Genomic DNA, 15,675 nt, shown 5'->3' with positions numbered 1-15,675 from the left:
CTGGAGGGTAAGTAGGAGAACCATCTTGCACCCAGGTCTTGTTTAACCCTTGGCATTTCCATTTCCCATCTGCGTAGAGCTGGAGCCTGGAGATGGCACAGGCTTTAGCTGTGGATGCCTTTATGTTTTTTTGCCTAGTTAGTGTATTGGTGACAGGCACAGGTGAAGGTGAGGCTGAGAGGAGGAAAACCATAGACAGAGAATGTCAACCGGGCCTCTCTCCTCATGGCCCCTGCATCCCTCCCAGTGGCCAGCCGTGGACACTTTCCAGCCAGAGCCAGATATTTGCAGACCTCAGCCCAGAAGAGCTGACAGCTGTGATGGATTTTCTCACCCAGGAGCTGGGACCAGGGCTGGTGGATGCAGCCCAGGCTCAGCCCTCCGACAACTGTGTCTTCTCAGTGGAGCTGCAGCTGCCCCCCAAGGCTGCAGCCTTGGCCCACCTGGACAGAGGGGGCCCCCCACCTGCTCGGGAAGCACTGGCCATCGTCTTCTTTGGTGGACAACGCCAGCCCAATGTGAGTGAGCTGGTTGTAGGGCCTCTGCCTCACCCCTCCTACATGCGGGATGTAACTGAGGAACATCATGGAGGCCCGTTGTCCTATTACAAACGCCCTGTGCTGGAAAGAGAGTACTTGGACATACGCCAGATGATCTTCAACAAAGAGCTGCCTAAGGCTGCTGGGCTCCTCCATCACTGTTGCTTCTACAAACGCCAGGGCCAAAACTTGTTGGCAATGAACACAGCCCCCCGTGGACTACAATCAGGGGACAGAACTACCTGGTTTGGCCTCTACTACAAACTCTCAGGAGCTGGGTTTTTCCTGCACCCTGTGGGGCTGGAGCTGCTGGTAGACCACAAGGCCCTGGACCCTGCCCACTGGACCATCCAGAAGGTTTTCTATCAAGGCCGCTTCTATGATAGCCTGGTCCAGCTGGAGGAGCAGTTTGAGGCAGGCCTGGTGAATGTGGTGCTGGTCCCAGACAATGGCACAGGTGCGTCCTGGTCCTTGAAGTCCCCGGTAGCCCCTGGTGCGGCTCCTCCTCTGCAGTTCTATCCCCAAGGTCCTCGCTTCAGTGTCCAGGGGAGCCAAGTGTCCTCTTCATTGTGGACTTTCTCCTTTGGCCTGGGAGCTTTCAGTGGTCCGAGGATCTTTGACATCCGGTTCCAAGGAAAGAGAGTAGCCTATGAAGTGAGCGTCCAGGAGGCCTTGGCGGTGTATGGTGGGAATTCCCCTATTGCTCTGCAAACCTGGTATATAGATAGTGCCTTTGGCTTAGGCCACTTCTCAACACCCTTAACTCGTGGGGTTGACTGCCCCTACGTGGCCACCTATGTGGACTGGCACTTCCTTTTGGAGTCCCAGACCCCCAAAACTCTACGTGATGCCTTTTGTGTGTTTGAACAGAACCAAGGTCTTCCACTGCGGCGACACCACTCAGAATTCGACTCTTACTATTTTGGGGGCCTTGTGGAGACAACGTTAGTGGTCAGATCTGTTTCTACCATGCTCAACTATGACTATGTGTGGGATATGATCTTCCATCCCAATGGGGCCATAGAAGTCAAGGTCCACACCACGGGCTACATCAGCTCAGTGTTCCTCTTCGGTGATGCCCTAAAGTATGGAAACCGAGTTGGGGAGCACACGCTGGGCACGGTTCACACCCACAGTGTTCACTTCAAGGTGGATCTGGATGTGGCAGGTAAGACATCCTGATAGGGGTAAGGGGATCGGAGGATGCTCCTTGTCCAGCTGTAAGTTTTCATCTGAAACATGAAACATACAAAAGCATATGATGTAGACATGCAAGTTATAATTCGGGTACCTGTGGCTCATGCATGGAATTCTAGCTACTTGGGAAGCTGAGATGAGGAGGTTAGTGATTTGAGGCTAGCCCTTGCAGAAAAGTTCTTGAGTCCCCATCTCAAGTCATAGTAAAGCACGGTTGTCCATGGTAGTCATTCTAGGTACTGGGGAGGCTAAGATTCAGAAGATTGAGGTTTCAGGCCAGCACAGAAAAATTCACAAGATTCCATCTCAGTGGAAGAAGCAGAGCATGGTCATGTGCACCTATCATCCCAGCTATAAAGAAAAGCCTGAAATAGAAGAATAATAGGCCAGAGAGCCTGGCAAGAAATCACACCCTATCTCAAAAACAATTACTGTTACTGGGCACTGGTGGCTCACAACTGTAATTCTAGCTACTTAGGAGATTTAAATCTAAGCCAGCACAGGCAGAAAAGTGTGTGAGACTATTACCACCAGAAAGCCAGGAATGGAACTGTGGCTCAAGTGGTAGAGGACTAGCCTTAAGAAAAAGTGTTCAGGGACAGTGCCCAGGCCCTGAGTCCAAGTCCCAGAAGTGGTATGTGTGTGTGCGCGTGCACGCACACACACACACACACACAAATATTACTAGAAATGCCATAAGGGAGAAAGGCTTTCTCCAAATCTTTGGAGAGGGGGTGATCTTGGAGGGAGAGAAGGGAAGGAAGAGGTGTCCTCATGCTAGGTGGGGGCAGAGATCATACAGGGATGGTTTGGCTACATGACCATCTCTCTCATTCATCTCACACAGGACTAGAGAACTGGGTCTGGGCAGAGGACATGGCCTTTGTCCCTACAGCGGTGCCCTGGAATCCTGAGTATCAGATACAGAGGCTGCAGGTGACCCGGAAGCTGCTGGAGACAGAGGAACAGGCTGCTTTCCCCATGGGAGGTCCCATCCCCCGCTACGTGTACCTGGCTAGCAATCACAGCAACAAGTGGGGTCACCCACGGGGCTACCGCATCCAGACACTCAGCTTTGCTGGGAAACCAGTGCCCCAGGAGAGCTCCATGGAAAAAGCCTTCAGCTGGGTGAGGTGGGTGGAGGGCGGTCCCACAGGGCTGGAGAGGTGGACCCTATACCCCATCGGTGCATATACATGTTCTGTCATTTTACTTTATGGTGATATTGAGGTTCAAACTCAGGAGATTATGCTTACTGGGCAGGTGCTTTACCACTTGAGTTGTGCCTCCAGCCCTTTTTGCTCTTATTTTTTAGATAAAGTCTCACATTTTCCTTGAGCTAGCCTGGTCTGTGAACCTATTTGTACTTCCTATGTATCCAGAATGACACAAGCTATTGTGGCCAGGTTTTTGTTGTTGTTGTTGTTGGTTGTGGGGCCTGAACTCTGGGCCTTGGCACTGTTCCTGAGCTTCTTTTGCTTAAGGATAGCACTCTACCACTTGAACCACAGCTGTACTTCCAGCTCTTCTCTCTCTGTCTGTCTCTCTGTCTCTGTGTCTGTATCTGTTTCTCTCTGTCTCTCTCTGTCTGTCTCTCTGTCTCTCTCTGTCTCTCTCTTCATCAGTCATGGGTGGAGTTTGAACTCTAGGCCTAGATGCTGTCCGTCAGCTCTACATCTCACAGCTAGTGCTCTACCACTTGAGCCACAGTACCACCTCCAGCCTTTTCTGTTTATGTGGTGTTAAGGAACTGAACCCAGGGCCTCATGCATGTGAGGCAAGCACTCCTTCACTGAGCCCCCTTCCCAGCTCTACTTCTGGCTATTCTAATGGTTATTTGGAGATAAGGGTCTCATGGATTTTCCTGCCTAGGCTGGCTTTGACCTGCAACCCTCAGATCTCAGCCTCCTGAGTAGGTAGGATTATAGGCATGAGCCACTGGTGCCTGGCTTCCAACCTCCTCTTAATGATCACCTAGATGGGTATATGGATAAATGGCAAAATATTATGCACTGAAACACAAACAGTAAAATGTTAATGATAAAATCTAGGTTGTGAATATGTGAGTGTTCACAATTCTTCCATTTTTTAAAAAACTGGTACTAGGGCTTGAACTCAGGGCCTTGTGCTCTTGCTTGGCTTTTTTATTAAAGGCCAGTACTCTACTACACCTCCACTTCTGCCTTTTTGCTGGTTAGTTAGAGAAAAGAGTCTCTTGGGCTAGGTGCTGGTGGCTTACGCCTGTAATCCAAGCTATATTCAGGAGGCCAAGATCTGAGGATAGTGGTTTGAAGCCAACTGGGACAGGAAAGTCCATGAGACTCTTTTTTTTTTTTTTTTTTAAATCAGTTGTGGTTCTTGAACTCTGGGCCTGGGCACTGTCCCTGAGCTCTTTAGCTCAAGGCGAGTGTTTTGCCACTTGAGCCACAGTGCCACTTCTGGTTTTCTGGTGGTTAACTGGAGTTAAGAGTTTCAAGGACTTCTCTGCCTGGGCTGGCTTTGAAGCTCGATCCTCAGGTCTCACCCTCCTGAGTAGCTAGGATTACAAGGTGAACCACTGGTGCCTGCTAATCACAGAAAAAGCTGGATTTGCACTGTGGCTTTTGTAGTAGAGTGCTAGCCTTGAGCAAAAAAGGAGTTCAAGGACAGGGCCCAGGCCCAGAGTTCAAGCCCCAGGACAAAAAATAAAAAAGGTCTTTGGATTTGTCTTCCTTGACTGGTTTTGAACCTTGATCCTCAGATCTCAGCTTCCTAAGTAGCTGAGATTACAGATGTGTGCCACCAGCACCCGGCCTTTCAATGTTTCTGTGTGTTTAAAATATTCCAAATAAGCAGGGTGCTAGTGACTCACACCTTTAATCCTAGTTACTCAGGAGGCTGAGATCTGAGGATCAAGGTTCAAAGCCAGCCCGGGCAGGAAAGTCCTGGGAGACTCTGATCTCCAATAAACCACTAGAAACCGGGAAGTGGCGCTGTAGCTCAAGCCGTAGAGTGCTTGCCTTGAGCTGAAGGGTGCAGGGACAGTGCCCAGGCCCAGAATTCAAGCCCCATGACCGACAAAAAAAAAAAAAAAAAAAGGAAAGAAAGAAAGTCTGTGAGACTCTTAACTCCAATTAAATCACAGAAAAAGCCAGAAGTGGTTCTAGGGCTCAAATGGTAGCAAAAGGAGCTCAGGGACAGCACTGAGGCCCAGAGTTCAAGCTCAGGACTGACAAAAAAATCAAAATAAAGGTTGGAGTTAAAAACAAAGAGTAAGCCGGGCACTGGTGGCTCACGTCTGTAATCCTAGCTACTCAGGAGGCTGAGATCTGAGGACCGTAGTTCAAAGCCAGCCCAGGCAGGAAAGTACATGAGACTCTTATTTCCAATAAACCACTTAGAAAACTGGAAGTGGCACAGTGGCTCAAGAGGTAGAGCACTAGCTTGAAGAGCTGAGGGACAGAGTTCAGGCCTAGAGTTCAAGCTCCATGACCAAAAACCCTCCAAAACCCCCCAAAGAGTAAGGCAATATTCCTTCAAAGGCAGGTATTTGAGATCCTGAACCTTACCTTGGGTGAATCAGGGCATTTGTATAAATATGGATATAAGGAACAGGACACACATCAGATTCTGTTCTAGAAGTGTGGATAAAATTTGGATTCTAGGCCATGTGATCTTTGAGGTATACGGTTGAGTGAATGCAGAAATGAACTCCATGGGGTTGGGAAAGAAGAACTGAGCAGAGAATAATAAAGATGCTCAGTACCTTCAAGAACTTTGTGCTAATTTCCTGTTTGTGTTCCCTTTATAATGCAGTTCCCAGCAGTAGGACCAATGGATGACCATGTAGGACTAATCAAAATTGTCCATAGGGCCTTGTCCACATGGCATTATGCCTGTGAAACCCAGCAGAGTGAAACAGGAGGATTGTAGATACAAGACCATTCTGGGCTACATAGTGATTTTAATACAAGCCCAACTTATGCAGCATGATCTTCTCTCAAAAAACAGTTTTTTCGCCGGGCGCTGGTGGCTCACGCCTGTAATCCTAGCTACTCAGGAGGCTGAGATCTGAGGATTGCGGTTCAAAGCCAGCCCGAAAAAAACCGGAAAAAAACCGGAAGTGGTGCTGTAGCTCAAGTGGTAGAGCGCTCGCCTTGAGCTGAAGAGCTGAGAGACAGTGCCCAGGCCCAGAGTTCAAGCCCCACGGCCGACAAAAAAAAAACAAAAAAAACAGTTTTTTCTTTGCCAAGCCCCAGTGGCTTGCACCTGTAATCTTAGTTTCTCAGGGGGCTTAGATCTAAGGATCATGGCTCTGGCAATTTGGGTAGCCAAATCTGAGAGACTCTTATCTCCAGTAGACCACTAAAAAGCCAGAAGTGGAGTTGTGCTAGAGTGCTAGCCTTTGGCAACAAATCTAAGGGAAAGTATGAGGTACTGAATTCAAGCCCTGGTATCAGCACATACCAAAAAAAATAAAAGTAAAATTCTCTTTTGTAGGTATCAGCTGGCAGTGACTCAGAGGAAGGAGGCAGAGTCCAGTAGCACAAGCATCTACAATCTGAATGATCCCTGGACACCTACTGTGGACTTCACCAACTTCATCAACAACGAGAGCGTTGCAGGGCAGGTAAGCTAAGTGGGAGATGAAGGAGGAGGTGGGAATAGGAGCCAGGGAGCGTAGAAGCCAAGAATAAGCTACTCTCGCTCTCTCCCTAGCCTGACTTCTCAGGGATCTTGAGAATTGCCGAAGAAAATTTTATGATTTCACACTTTTTTGGTTTGGAGGACTGCTTCTAGTGGTAGAGCACCAGCCAAGCAAACACAAGGCCCTGAGTTCAAACCCCAGTACTAGCAAGAAGGAAAGAAGGAAGGAGGAAGGGAAGGAGGAAGGGAGGGAGGAAGGAAGGAAGGGAGAGAGGGAGGGTGGGAGGGAGGAAGGAAGGAAGGAAGGAAGGAAGGAAGGAAGGAAGGAAGGAAGGAAGGAAGGAAGGAAGGAAAGAAAAGTTCTATGATTTCATTTTTTTCCCCTGAGATGTTAAAAGAATACAAGCTCTTGAGCAGAGATCTTTTCTGTAAGGCCATTATGGAGGCAGGGTATGTTCCTAGCACAACTTCATGATCCTCTTTCTTCTTCTCCCCTCCTAAGGACTTGGTGGCCTGGGTGACAGCTGGATTTCTGCACATCCCCCATGCAGAGGATATTCCCAACACGGTGACTGTGGGGAATGGAGTGGGCTTCTTCCTCCGGCCCTACAACTTCTTTGATGAGGACCCTTCCTTTTCCTCTGCTGATTCCATCTATTTCCGGGCAGACCAGGATGCTGGGGCCTGTGAGGTCAACCCCCTGGCTTGTCTGTCCCAGACTGCTGCTTGTGCCCCCAGCCTCCCTGCCTTCTCCCATGGGGGTTTCTCTCACAACTAGGTGGTCTCTAGCTAAGAAGGAAATGACTGGGTTTTGTTTAAACTTTTTTTTTTTTTTTTTTGCCAGTCCTGGGGCTTGAACTCAGGGCCTGGGCACTGACCCTGAGATTCTTTTGCTCAAGGCTAGCATTCTACCACTTGAGCCACAGCACCACTTCTGGCTTTTTCTGTTTATGTGGTACTGAGGAATGGAACCTAGGGCTTCATGCATGCTAGGAAAGCACTCTACCACTAAACCACATTCCTAGCCCCTTGTTTAAACTTTTGAGGAATTACCAGACTGGGTTCCAAAATGTATTTCTTTTGTTCTTTTTTTTCTTATATGAAATATACATGATTTTAAGGTGCCATTTCAGCACGAAGTACATTTAGAAGCTTGCTTGGGCTTCTCCCCGACCCTTGGCCCTAGACCTTGAATATGGAAATGGGGATTCGGGAGATGATTCTTGGGCCTGTATCTCAGTCTCCAGTCTTGGGGAGGTGCTTCTCTGTGTTTATCGGATATCATCCTGGCACAGTCCTTCTCCCCCTTTCTCCTTCCTCCTCCTCCCTTCTTCCTGTTCTTCCACTACATTACATTCTGTCCCGGGGGAATGTCCTTGTGGCCACAGGACATTCCTTCATTATCATTCAATTCCAGTGTCCACTGCCTCAGATAGGAAAGCCTTAGACTCATACAGGATGTCTTGTTTAATAGGACAATCCCTCGGTATCTGTGCAGGAGACATAGACTTTTTGTTGTTGTTGTTGGTCATGGGGCTTGACCTCTGGGCCTGGGTGCTGTCCCTCAGTTGTTCAGCTCAAGGCTAGTGCTCTACCAATTAAGCCACAGCATCACTTCTGATTTTCAGGTGGTTAATTGGAGATAAGAGTTTCACAGCCTTTCCTGCCCAAGCTAGCTTTGAACTGTGATCCTCAGATCTCAGCCTCCTGAGTAGTTAGGATTACAGGCATGAGCTACCGGTGCCTGACAAAGCTTTATTCTTTTTTTTTTTTTTTTTTTTTAATTTTTGGGTCCAGGGCCAGTCCTGGGGCTTGAACTCTGGGCCTGGGCGCTGTACCTCAGCTCTTCAGCTCAAGGCTAGTGCTCTGCCACTTGAGCCACAGCGCCACTTCCGGCTTTTTTCTTTTGGCTTATGTGGTGCTGAGGAATCGAACCCAGGCCTCAGGCATGCAAGGCAAGCACTCTACCACCGAGCCACCTTCCCACCCCCCAAAGCTTTATTCTTGTTGCCTCTTAGATTCACTATATGAATAAAATTGTTCTTCCTCTCACCCCTTGTCACCTGTCTACACTGTCAAAGAGTCCTCAAATTGTTGTTTTTGTTTTCTTTTCTTTTTTTTTGTTGGTGTAGGGCCTGAACTCTGGGCCTGGACACTGTCCCTGAGCTCTTCAGCTTAAGGCTAGTGCTCTACCACTTGAGCCATAGCACTACTGCCAGCTTTTTCTGCTTATGTGGTGCTGAGGAATCGAACCCAGAGCCTCATGCATGCAAGGCAAGCACTCTACCACTGAGCCACCTTCCCAGCCCCTCAAATTAGTCTTCTAAGACTACACAAACCATGTAGCATATACTTTCATTTTTCTTCTGGAACTGGGGCTTGAACTCAGGGCCTGAGCACTGTACCTTAGTTTTTTTCCCTCAAGACTAGCACTGTAGCACTAAAGCCACAGTTTCACTTCAGGCTTTTTGGTGGTTAATTGGAGATGAGAATCTCATGGACTTTCTTGCCCAGTCTGGCCTTGATCCTTAGATCTTAGCCTCCTGTGTAACTAGGATGATACAGGCATGAGCCACCAGTGCCTGGCATGGCACATACTTTAATGAAGGGAAGGATGATCTGGTTAGAGCAGCTGCTCAGAGGGTATTGTGAGTGGAATGATCCAGAGCCATCTGTTCTCAGGGCAACAGCCACTGTTCCTCTGTCGTAGCCAGCATGGATGACAAGAAGGTAACTAAGTGTAAGAATGCAGAATTCTCAGGAGCCCAGACATCCAGGACAAGAGTGGCCCTGTCAGGAATGGGCCAGGTACCCAGGAGGACCTTCCTGACCTGCTCAGAACAACATTCTCTGGGGCTGCTGCCCCTCTTGGAGTATGGACTTTGGATAGACATAAATAAATACTGGGATATTCTCCAAAAAGGGGTTTTGGGGTGAGAGTCGGGTGGGGGAGGTGACAGAGCTCAAAGAGCAAGGTTTATGTAGCATGTGGAGTGCGTGCCTCTGCTCCTGGAATTCGCCCACTTCTGTCAGTCAGTGTCTTTCTGGGGGCAGTGGGATCAAGGAGCAAGAGGTTCCTTCCCCATCAGGAAGCCTGAGCTCCCATTCAGCTTTGCAGGGGTATTAACAGCATCTGTCAAGAGGGGAATTCAGGGAAGAAATTTGGGGGTATAGCTCTCAGCTTATGACTGGAAGGAAGTTCTCAAAGCTGGAGCTCAGACTAAATGGAATCTCTTAGTTGATTCTCCCAAATCAACCAAAAGAACTAGAGAGGAATTGTTTGGGCCTAGGGGACCTTCGTACAAAAACGAAAGCACAGAAGCCATGTTCTCTATTGGTGACTCTCAGTAGATATGGTGAAAAGAATGTGTGCTCATGAACGCTGGTAAAAGACTTTGGGTCAGCTCTAATAAAGGCAACCCTCAAGAAACAATGACAACCCTCCCCCCTGCTCCCTCCCCCCTCTCCTCACCCCCGCTTGAGAAAGCCAGTCCAGAGAGATCCAAAGGGTCAGAATGACCAAGTTCCAGGGTGAATCTGGAAGAACACCTTTGGAATTGTGGGACCTCTGAGGACCCTTAGACTGACAGAGTTTGTGTGAGGGGCTTTGACCCTACCTCCTTCCATGATCAATGTTGCTGTCTGGGGGTTCTACAGGTTTGTTTCCAACCCCTTCTTCAGTCTGGCTTAGTCTCCTGGTGGAGCCTGTCTGGGTCCTCGCTCTGATATTTGTCCTATGGCTGATGATTGTCCAAGTTTGCTCCACTCAGGCTCTTGAGAGAGAAGCCCTGAAGCTTTGGGAGAATTCCTCCTTTTTGCCAAATATCTCTCTCTCTCTCTCTCTCTCTCTCTCTCTCTCTCTCTTTCTCTCTCTCTCTCTCTCTCTTTCTCTCTCTTTTCTTTCATTGGTCATGGGTCTTGAGCTCTGGGCCTAGGCGCTGTCCCTCAACTCTTCAGCTCAAGGCAAGCGCTCTACCACTTGAGCCACAGTGCCACTTCTGGTTTTCTGAGTGGTTTATTGGAGAAAAGAGTCTCACAGAACTTTCCTGCCCAGGCTGGCTTTGAACCAGGATCCTCAGATCTCAGCCTCCCGAGTAGCTAGGATTACAGGCGTGAGCCACTGGCTCAAATGTCTCTTTTGGATGCCCCCCAAGTATCCTGCTTTCACTCATGTGGCATGTGCTGCCATTCTTGTTACTATGCCCTAGTGTTTTGGCCTAGTGAACTACGTTCAGTCTAAATATACTTTGATACTCTTTTTCCATTTACCATTTCATTGTAAACATTTTTACTGGTTGCCGTGCAACACCATCACAAAAGATGGTTTTTAAGGGGAATGAGGTGCTCTGTCAAGTTGATAGCAAACAAATCATTCTCCATTAGGTGATTGGGTTGTTTCCAATTTGCTTTCAAGTGGGAGAATGATCCATAGGACCCTGGTTTTGTACAATAGATTTTACATGGCAGTTAAAGTTTCAGAGCTAAAAGAGATGATGGGAGTCATGGTGTCCAGGCTTAGGGTTTCCATGGCTTTGAGTTGATCTGACCCCATTTCCTCACCTAGAATGTGATATCTATTCAAATCAGTTAAAAGACTATTTAGACTCTGTGTGTGTGTGTGTGTGTGTGTGTGTGTGTGTGTGTGTGTGTGTGTGTGTGTGTGTGTGTGTGTGTGTGTGTGTGTGTGTGTGTGTGTGTGTGTGTGTGTGTGTGCGCACCAGTACTGGGGCTTAAACTCAGGATCTCAGTACTGTTCTTAGATTTTTTTTTCTCCCAGTCATGGGGCTTGAACTCAGGGCCTGAGCTTTTTCACTTAAGGCTAGTACTTACTCTACCACTTTGAGCTACAATACCACTTTTGGTTTAGTGGTGGTTAATTGGAGATAAGAGTCTTATGGACTTTCCTGCCCTGGCAGGCTTCAAACTGGGATCCTCAGATCTCAGCCTCCTGAGTAGCTAGGAGTACAGGTATGAAATGCCAGTGCCCAGCTGTCCCTTTTTTGCTCAAAACTGATGCTTTACCATTTGAGCCATATTTCCACTTCACTTCTGGCTTTTTGGGGGGTTAATTAGAGATAAGAGTCTCACAGACTTTCCTATTGTGGCTTAGCTTCAAACCACAATCCTCAGATTTCAGACTTCTGAAAGATTACAGGCTTGAGCTACCCATACTCAGTGATTTTTAGGCTTTGGTAGGGTTTTTTTCTGACATTGGAAGGTTCTTTCACAGTTGTACTTGAAGAAATACTTGAAGAAATACTTGAAGATATTGAGATCTAGATGCATTCTTTCTTTCTTTTTTTTTTTTTGGGGGGGGGGTCCAGTCGTGGGGCCTGAACTCTGAGCCTGAGTGCTGTCCCTCAGCATTTCAGCTCAAAGCTAGCGCTCTATCACTTTAGCCACAGTGTCACTTCCGGCTTTTTTCTTTTTTTGCTTATGTGGCACTGAGGAATCGAACCCAGGGCCTCATGCATGCAAGGCAAGCACTCTACCACTGAGCCACCTTCCTAGCCCCTAGATGCATTCTTTCCATCTTTGACCTATAAAGTGTCCCCTTACCGTTTTGCCTCCTATGGTCAGAATGGCAAAAGAATGCCTGGGCCCTCCTGAGGAGACTTTGGGAGTTGTCTGTGGCAGTGTTGAGCAAAAGCTGCTATTTCATTTGCTTTGACATCAGGTATGGAATTTTTCTGAAAGGCACCAAGTTATATGCTGGGATAGGGACTGTGGAAGGTATGCAGGAAGTCATGTATGTTCCCACTATCTGACTTGACCCAGGAGAGATGTGCCAGAGTAAGAGGAGCTCTGTGAAGCGGGAGCCAGCCCTGAAACCTCATCTGCCCCTTACCTTCCTGTTAATTTTTCACCCAGACTGGCCCTAGCCTCCCTGTAGCTTCCAGAGAGATCTTACAACATGATGTGTCAGATCACACAGCATTCTCAGCTGGGCTCAGGTCTCCAACTATTTCCTACTCCATGTCGTTCATACTCCTTGAATTAATTTACTTCTATGAAGTAAGTGGTTTACATGAATTAATTTCTACTTTGTAATGTATGTTTTCAGTTGAGAAAATACATCATCTATTTATAAAAATAGCTCTTGAAAAATGCCAGTTACAAGACCAAGCTGAGCTAGCATCTCAGGAGACAGATCCGAGAATTGCAGTGCAAAGTCAGCTTGGGCAGGAAAGTTTGTGAGACTCTTATCTCCAAATAATCAACAATAAGTCAGAAGTGGAGATGTAGCTCAAGTGGTAGAGCATCAGCCTTTTTTTTTTGTCGGTTGTAGGGCTTGAACTCTGGGCCTGGGTGCTGTCCCTCAGCTCTTCAGCTCAAGGCTAGCTTGAGCTACAGCACCACTTCTGGCTTTTTCTGCTTATATGGTGCTGAGGAATCGAACCCAGGGTCTCATGCATGCGAGGCAAGCGCTCTACCCCTGAGCCACCTTCCCAGCCCGAGAGTATCAGCCTTGAGTGAAAAAGCTGAGAGCTTAGTTCATGCCCTAGCACTGGCATATAAACACCAGAAGCCCAGATTTAAATCCAAAGAATAGAGAAGGAAAATAGTAATACACATATCTGGATAACAGTATTTTCTCAGCCATGTGGAAAATCCACCACTCTGGATACCTGATATGTAAAAACTCAGTTTTAGAGTCTTGACCAAGAAGCTCTCTTGGCCCTTGGTGTTCAGGATAGATGAAAACAGGATTAGAGACCTAAGCAAAACAATTCAGTGCTGGAGTGCAATAAATGCCCTAAGTTAAGTGCTGAGGTCTTCAGATCAAAGAGATCCTTTACAACTAATGAGGGTGTGAGTCGGTGAGTTGGCAAAGCTTTATCAGCTTGATGTTGAAATATGGTTAGAATCTGAACCATGGGGGCTGGGAAGGTGGCTCAGTGGTAGAGCGCTTGCCTTGCATGCCTGAGGCCCTGGGTTCAATTTCTCAGCACCACATAAGCAAAAAAGAAAAAAGCCGGAAGTGACGCTGTGGCTCAAGTGGTAGAGTGCTAGCCTTGAGCTGAAGAGCTGAGGGACAGCGCCCAGGCCCAAAGTTCAGGCCCCACGACTGAAACCCCCCCCCACAAAAAAAAGAATCTGAACCATGAAGATGGAGAAACTGACATTTCAGATGGAGAGAAGAGCAAATCTAGAAAAACTAAATAAGAATGTTTTAGAAATCCAAACTCATCTAGCCTATCTGGGCCATGAAGGAGAACTTTGGGGCACAAGACTAGAAAGATAAGCTGAGATCTTATTATGGGTGAACTTGAGCTTACCCTATGTTCTGTATAAATAGGGAAGCATTAAAGCTTTTCAGGTTATAAGTGAGAAGAAATACATAAGAGTTTTGCCAATAATTGCTAGGATGGTTTGGGCTAGAGAAGGAAAGTAGACAGTCCTTCTGTGATGAAGGACATAGACACAGGACCTAAAGCTGGGAGCACCAAAAGTAGAAAAATGTATTGCCTGACACTGGTGGTTCACAACTATAATCCTATCTACTTAGAAGGCTGAAATCTGAGGATCACGGTTCCAAGCCACTCCAAACAGTCCATGAGACCCTTAACTCCAGTTAAGTACCAAAAAGCCAGAAGTGGAGCTGTAGCTCCAATGGTAGAGTGCTATCCATGAGCACAAAAACTCAGGGACTGGGCTGGGAAGGTGGCTCAGTGGTAGAGCGCTTGCCTTGCATGCTCAAGGCCCTGGGTTTGATTCCTCAGCACCACATAAGCAGAAAAAAAAGCCGGAAGTGGCGCTGTGCCTCAAGTGGTAGAGCGCTAGCCTTGAGCTGAAGAGCTGAAGGACAGCGCCCAGGCCAGAGTTCAGGCCCCATGACCGGACCCAAAAAACAAACAAACAAAAAAAAAAAAACCTCAGGGACTGTGCCCAGGCACTGAGTTTAAGCCCCAAGTCTGGTACAAAATAAAAAAGGAAACTAAAAACAACACAAAAGTCAAATAAGGTTAGATGATTAAGGAAAAAATAAGGGTAAACAAAAGCAGTTAAGAGATTTGGCAATGAGGTGATCATGGACACCTTCCAAAATTGCAGAGAAAGCTAAAGGTCCATGGGATTCCAGGAGGGAACAACTGGTCCTCTGCTCTCTGGAGTTCATGGTCAAAGAGGTCTCCTGGATTCACATGACTCTGGTTCCAACCATCCTTTCCACTCCAAACCTACAAAAAAGAAAAACCTTTCAAGTGTTGAAAGACAAAATACTGCTTTCCCTTTCTGCCCTACAGGTGATTCAGTGCCTGCTCTGTTTCCCCTTTCTTTCTTTCTTTCTTTCTTTTTTTTTTTTGGGGGGGTCCAGTTGTGGGGCTTGAACTTGGGGCCTGGGCGCTGTCCCTCAGCTCTTCAGCTCAAGGCTAGTGCTCTACCTCTTGAGCCACAGCGCCACTTCTGGCTTTTTTCTTTTTGCTTATGTGGTGCTGAGGAATCGAGCCCAGGGCCTCAGGCATGCAGGGCAAGCGCTCTACCACTGAGCCACCTTCCCAGCCCTGATTCCCCTTTCTGTAGACCCAAGAGATACTGTCTGGGCTGCAAAACCAGGTGCTGGCCAGATGTTTACTTCCTAGCAGAGCCCTGCTGCAATTTCCTGTCTAAAAGTAGACATGGGACACACACACACACACACACACACACACACACACACACACACGTTTACTTCCTAGCAGAGCCCTGCTGCAATTTCCTGTCTAAAAGTAGACATGGGACACACACACACACACACACACACACACACACACACACACACACACACACACACACACACACACACACACACACACACACACACACACACACACACACACACACACACACACACACACACACACACACACACACACACACACACACACACACACACACACACACACACACACACACACACCTTAACAGGGCTGCTCAGGCTACAGGAAGCTCACTAAACTGGCTGTTGTTTTCCTGATAATTCTGGGCATCACCTCTTCCCTTTCCTGCACCGTAGCCTTCCTGTAGGAACTAGGTAAAGTATAGGTTAAAAAAAAAAAGGTCCGGGCTGGGAAGATGGCTCAGTGGTAGAGCGCTTGCCTTGCATGCCTGAGGCCCTGGGTTCGATTCCTCAGCACCACATAAGCAAAATGAAAAAAGCCGGAAGTGGAGCTGTGACTCAAGTGGTAGAGCTCTAGCCTTGAGCTGAAAAGCTGAGGGACAGCGCCCAGGCCCAGAGTTCAGGCCCCACAACCGGATCCAAAAAAAAAAAAAAAAAAAAGGTCCAAAACCCTACTTATTTCCCCCAGCTAGGCTCCAAGAAAAAGGCATTAAA

At 47.7% G+C, this 15,675-nt stretch overlaps 1 protein-coding gene across 1 annotated transcript; it reads left to right on the top strand.

Moving 5' to 3' along the window:
• The first annotated feature begins 45 nt into the window (after positions 1-45).
• On the top strand, positions 46-8,399 carry LOC138830966 (amine oxidase [copper-containing] 3-like). Its single transcript, XM_070027958.1, has 4 exons — positions 46-1,707; positions 2,584-2,869; positions 6,216-6,345; positions 6,865-8,399. Exons 1-4 carry the CDS (start codon positions 93-95, stop codon positions 7,138-7,140), a joined length of 2,307 nt encoding a protein of 768 aa, XP_069884059.1. The 5' UTR covers positions 46-92; the 3' UTR covers positions 7,141-8,399.
• Positions 8,400-15,675: the final 7,276 nt, after the last annotated feature.

This window comes from Dipodomys merriami, unplaced genomic scaffold, assembly GCF_024711535.1.
Source record: "Dipodomys merriami isolate MVZ:Mamm:240054 unplaced genomic scaffold, mDipMer1.0.p SCAF_19, whole genome shotgun sequence".
NCBI lineage: Eukaryota > Metazoa > Chordata > Mammalia > Rodentia > Heteromyidae > Dipodomys > Dipodomys merriami.
This window is presented reverse-complemented; position numbering and strand designations above follow the sequence as displayed.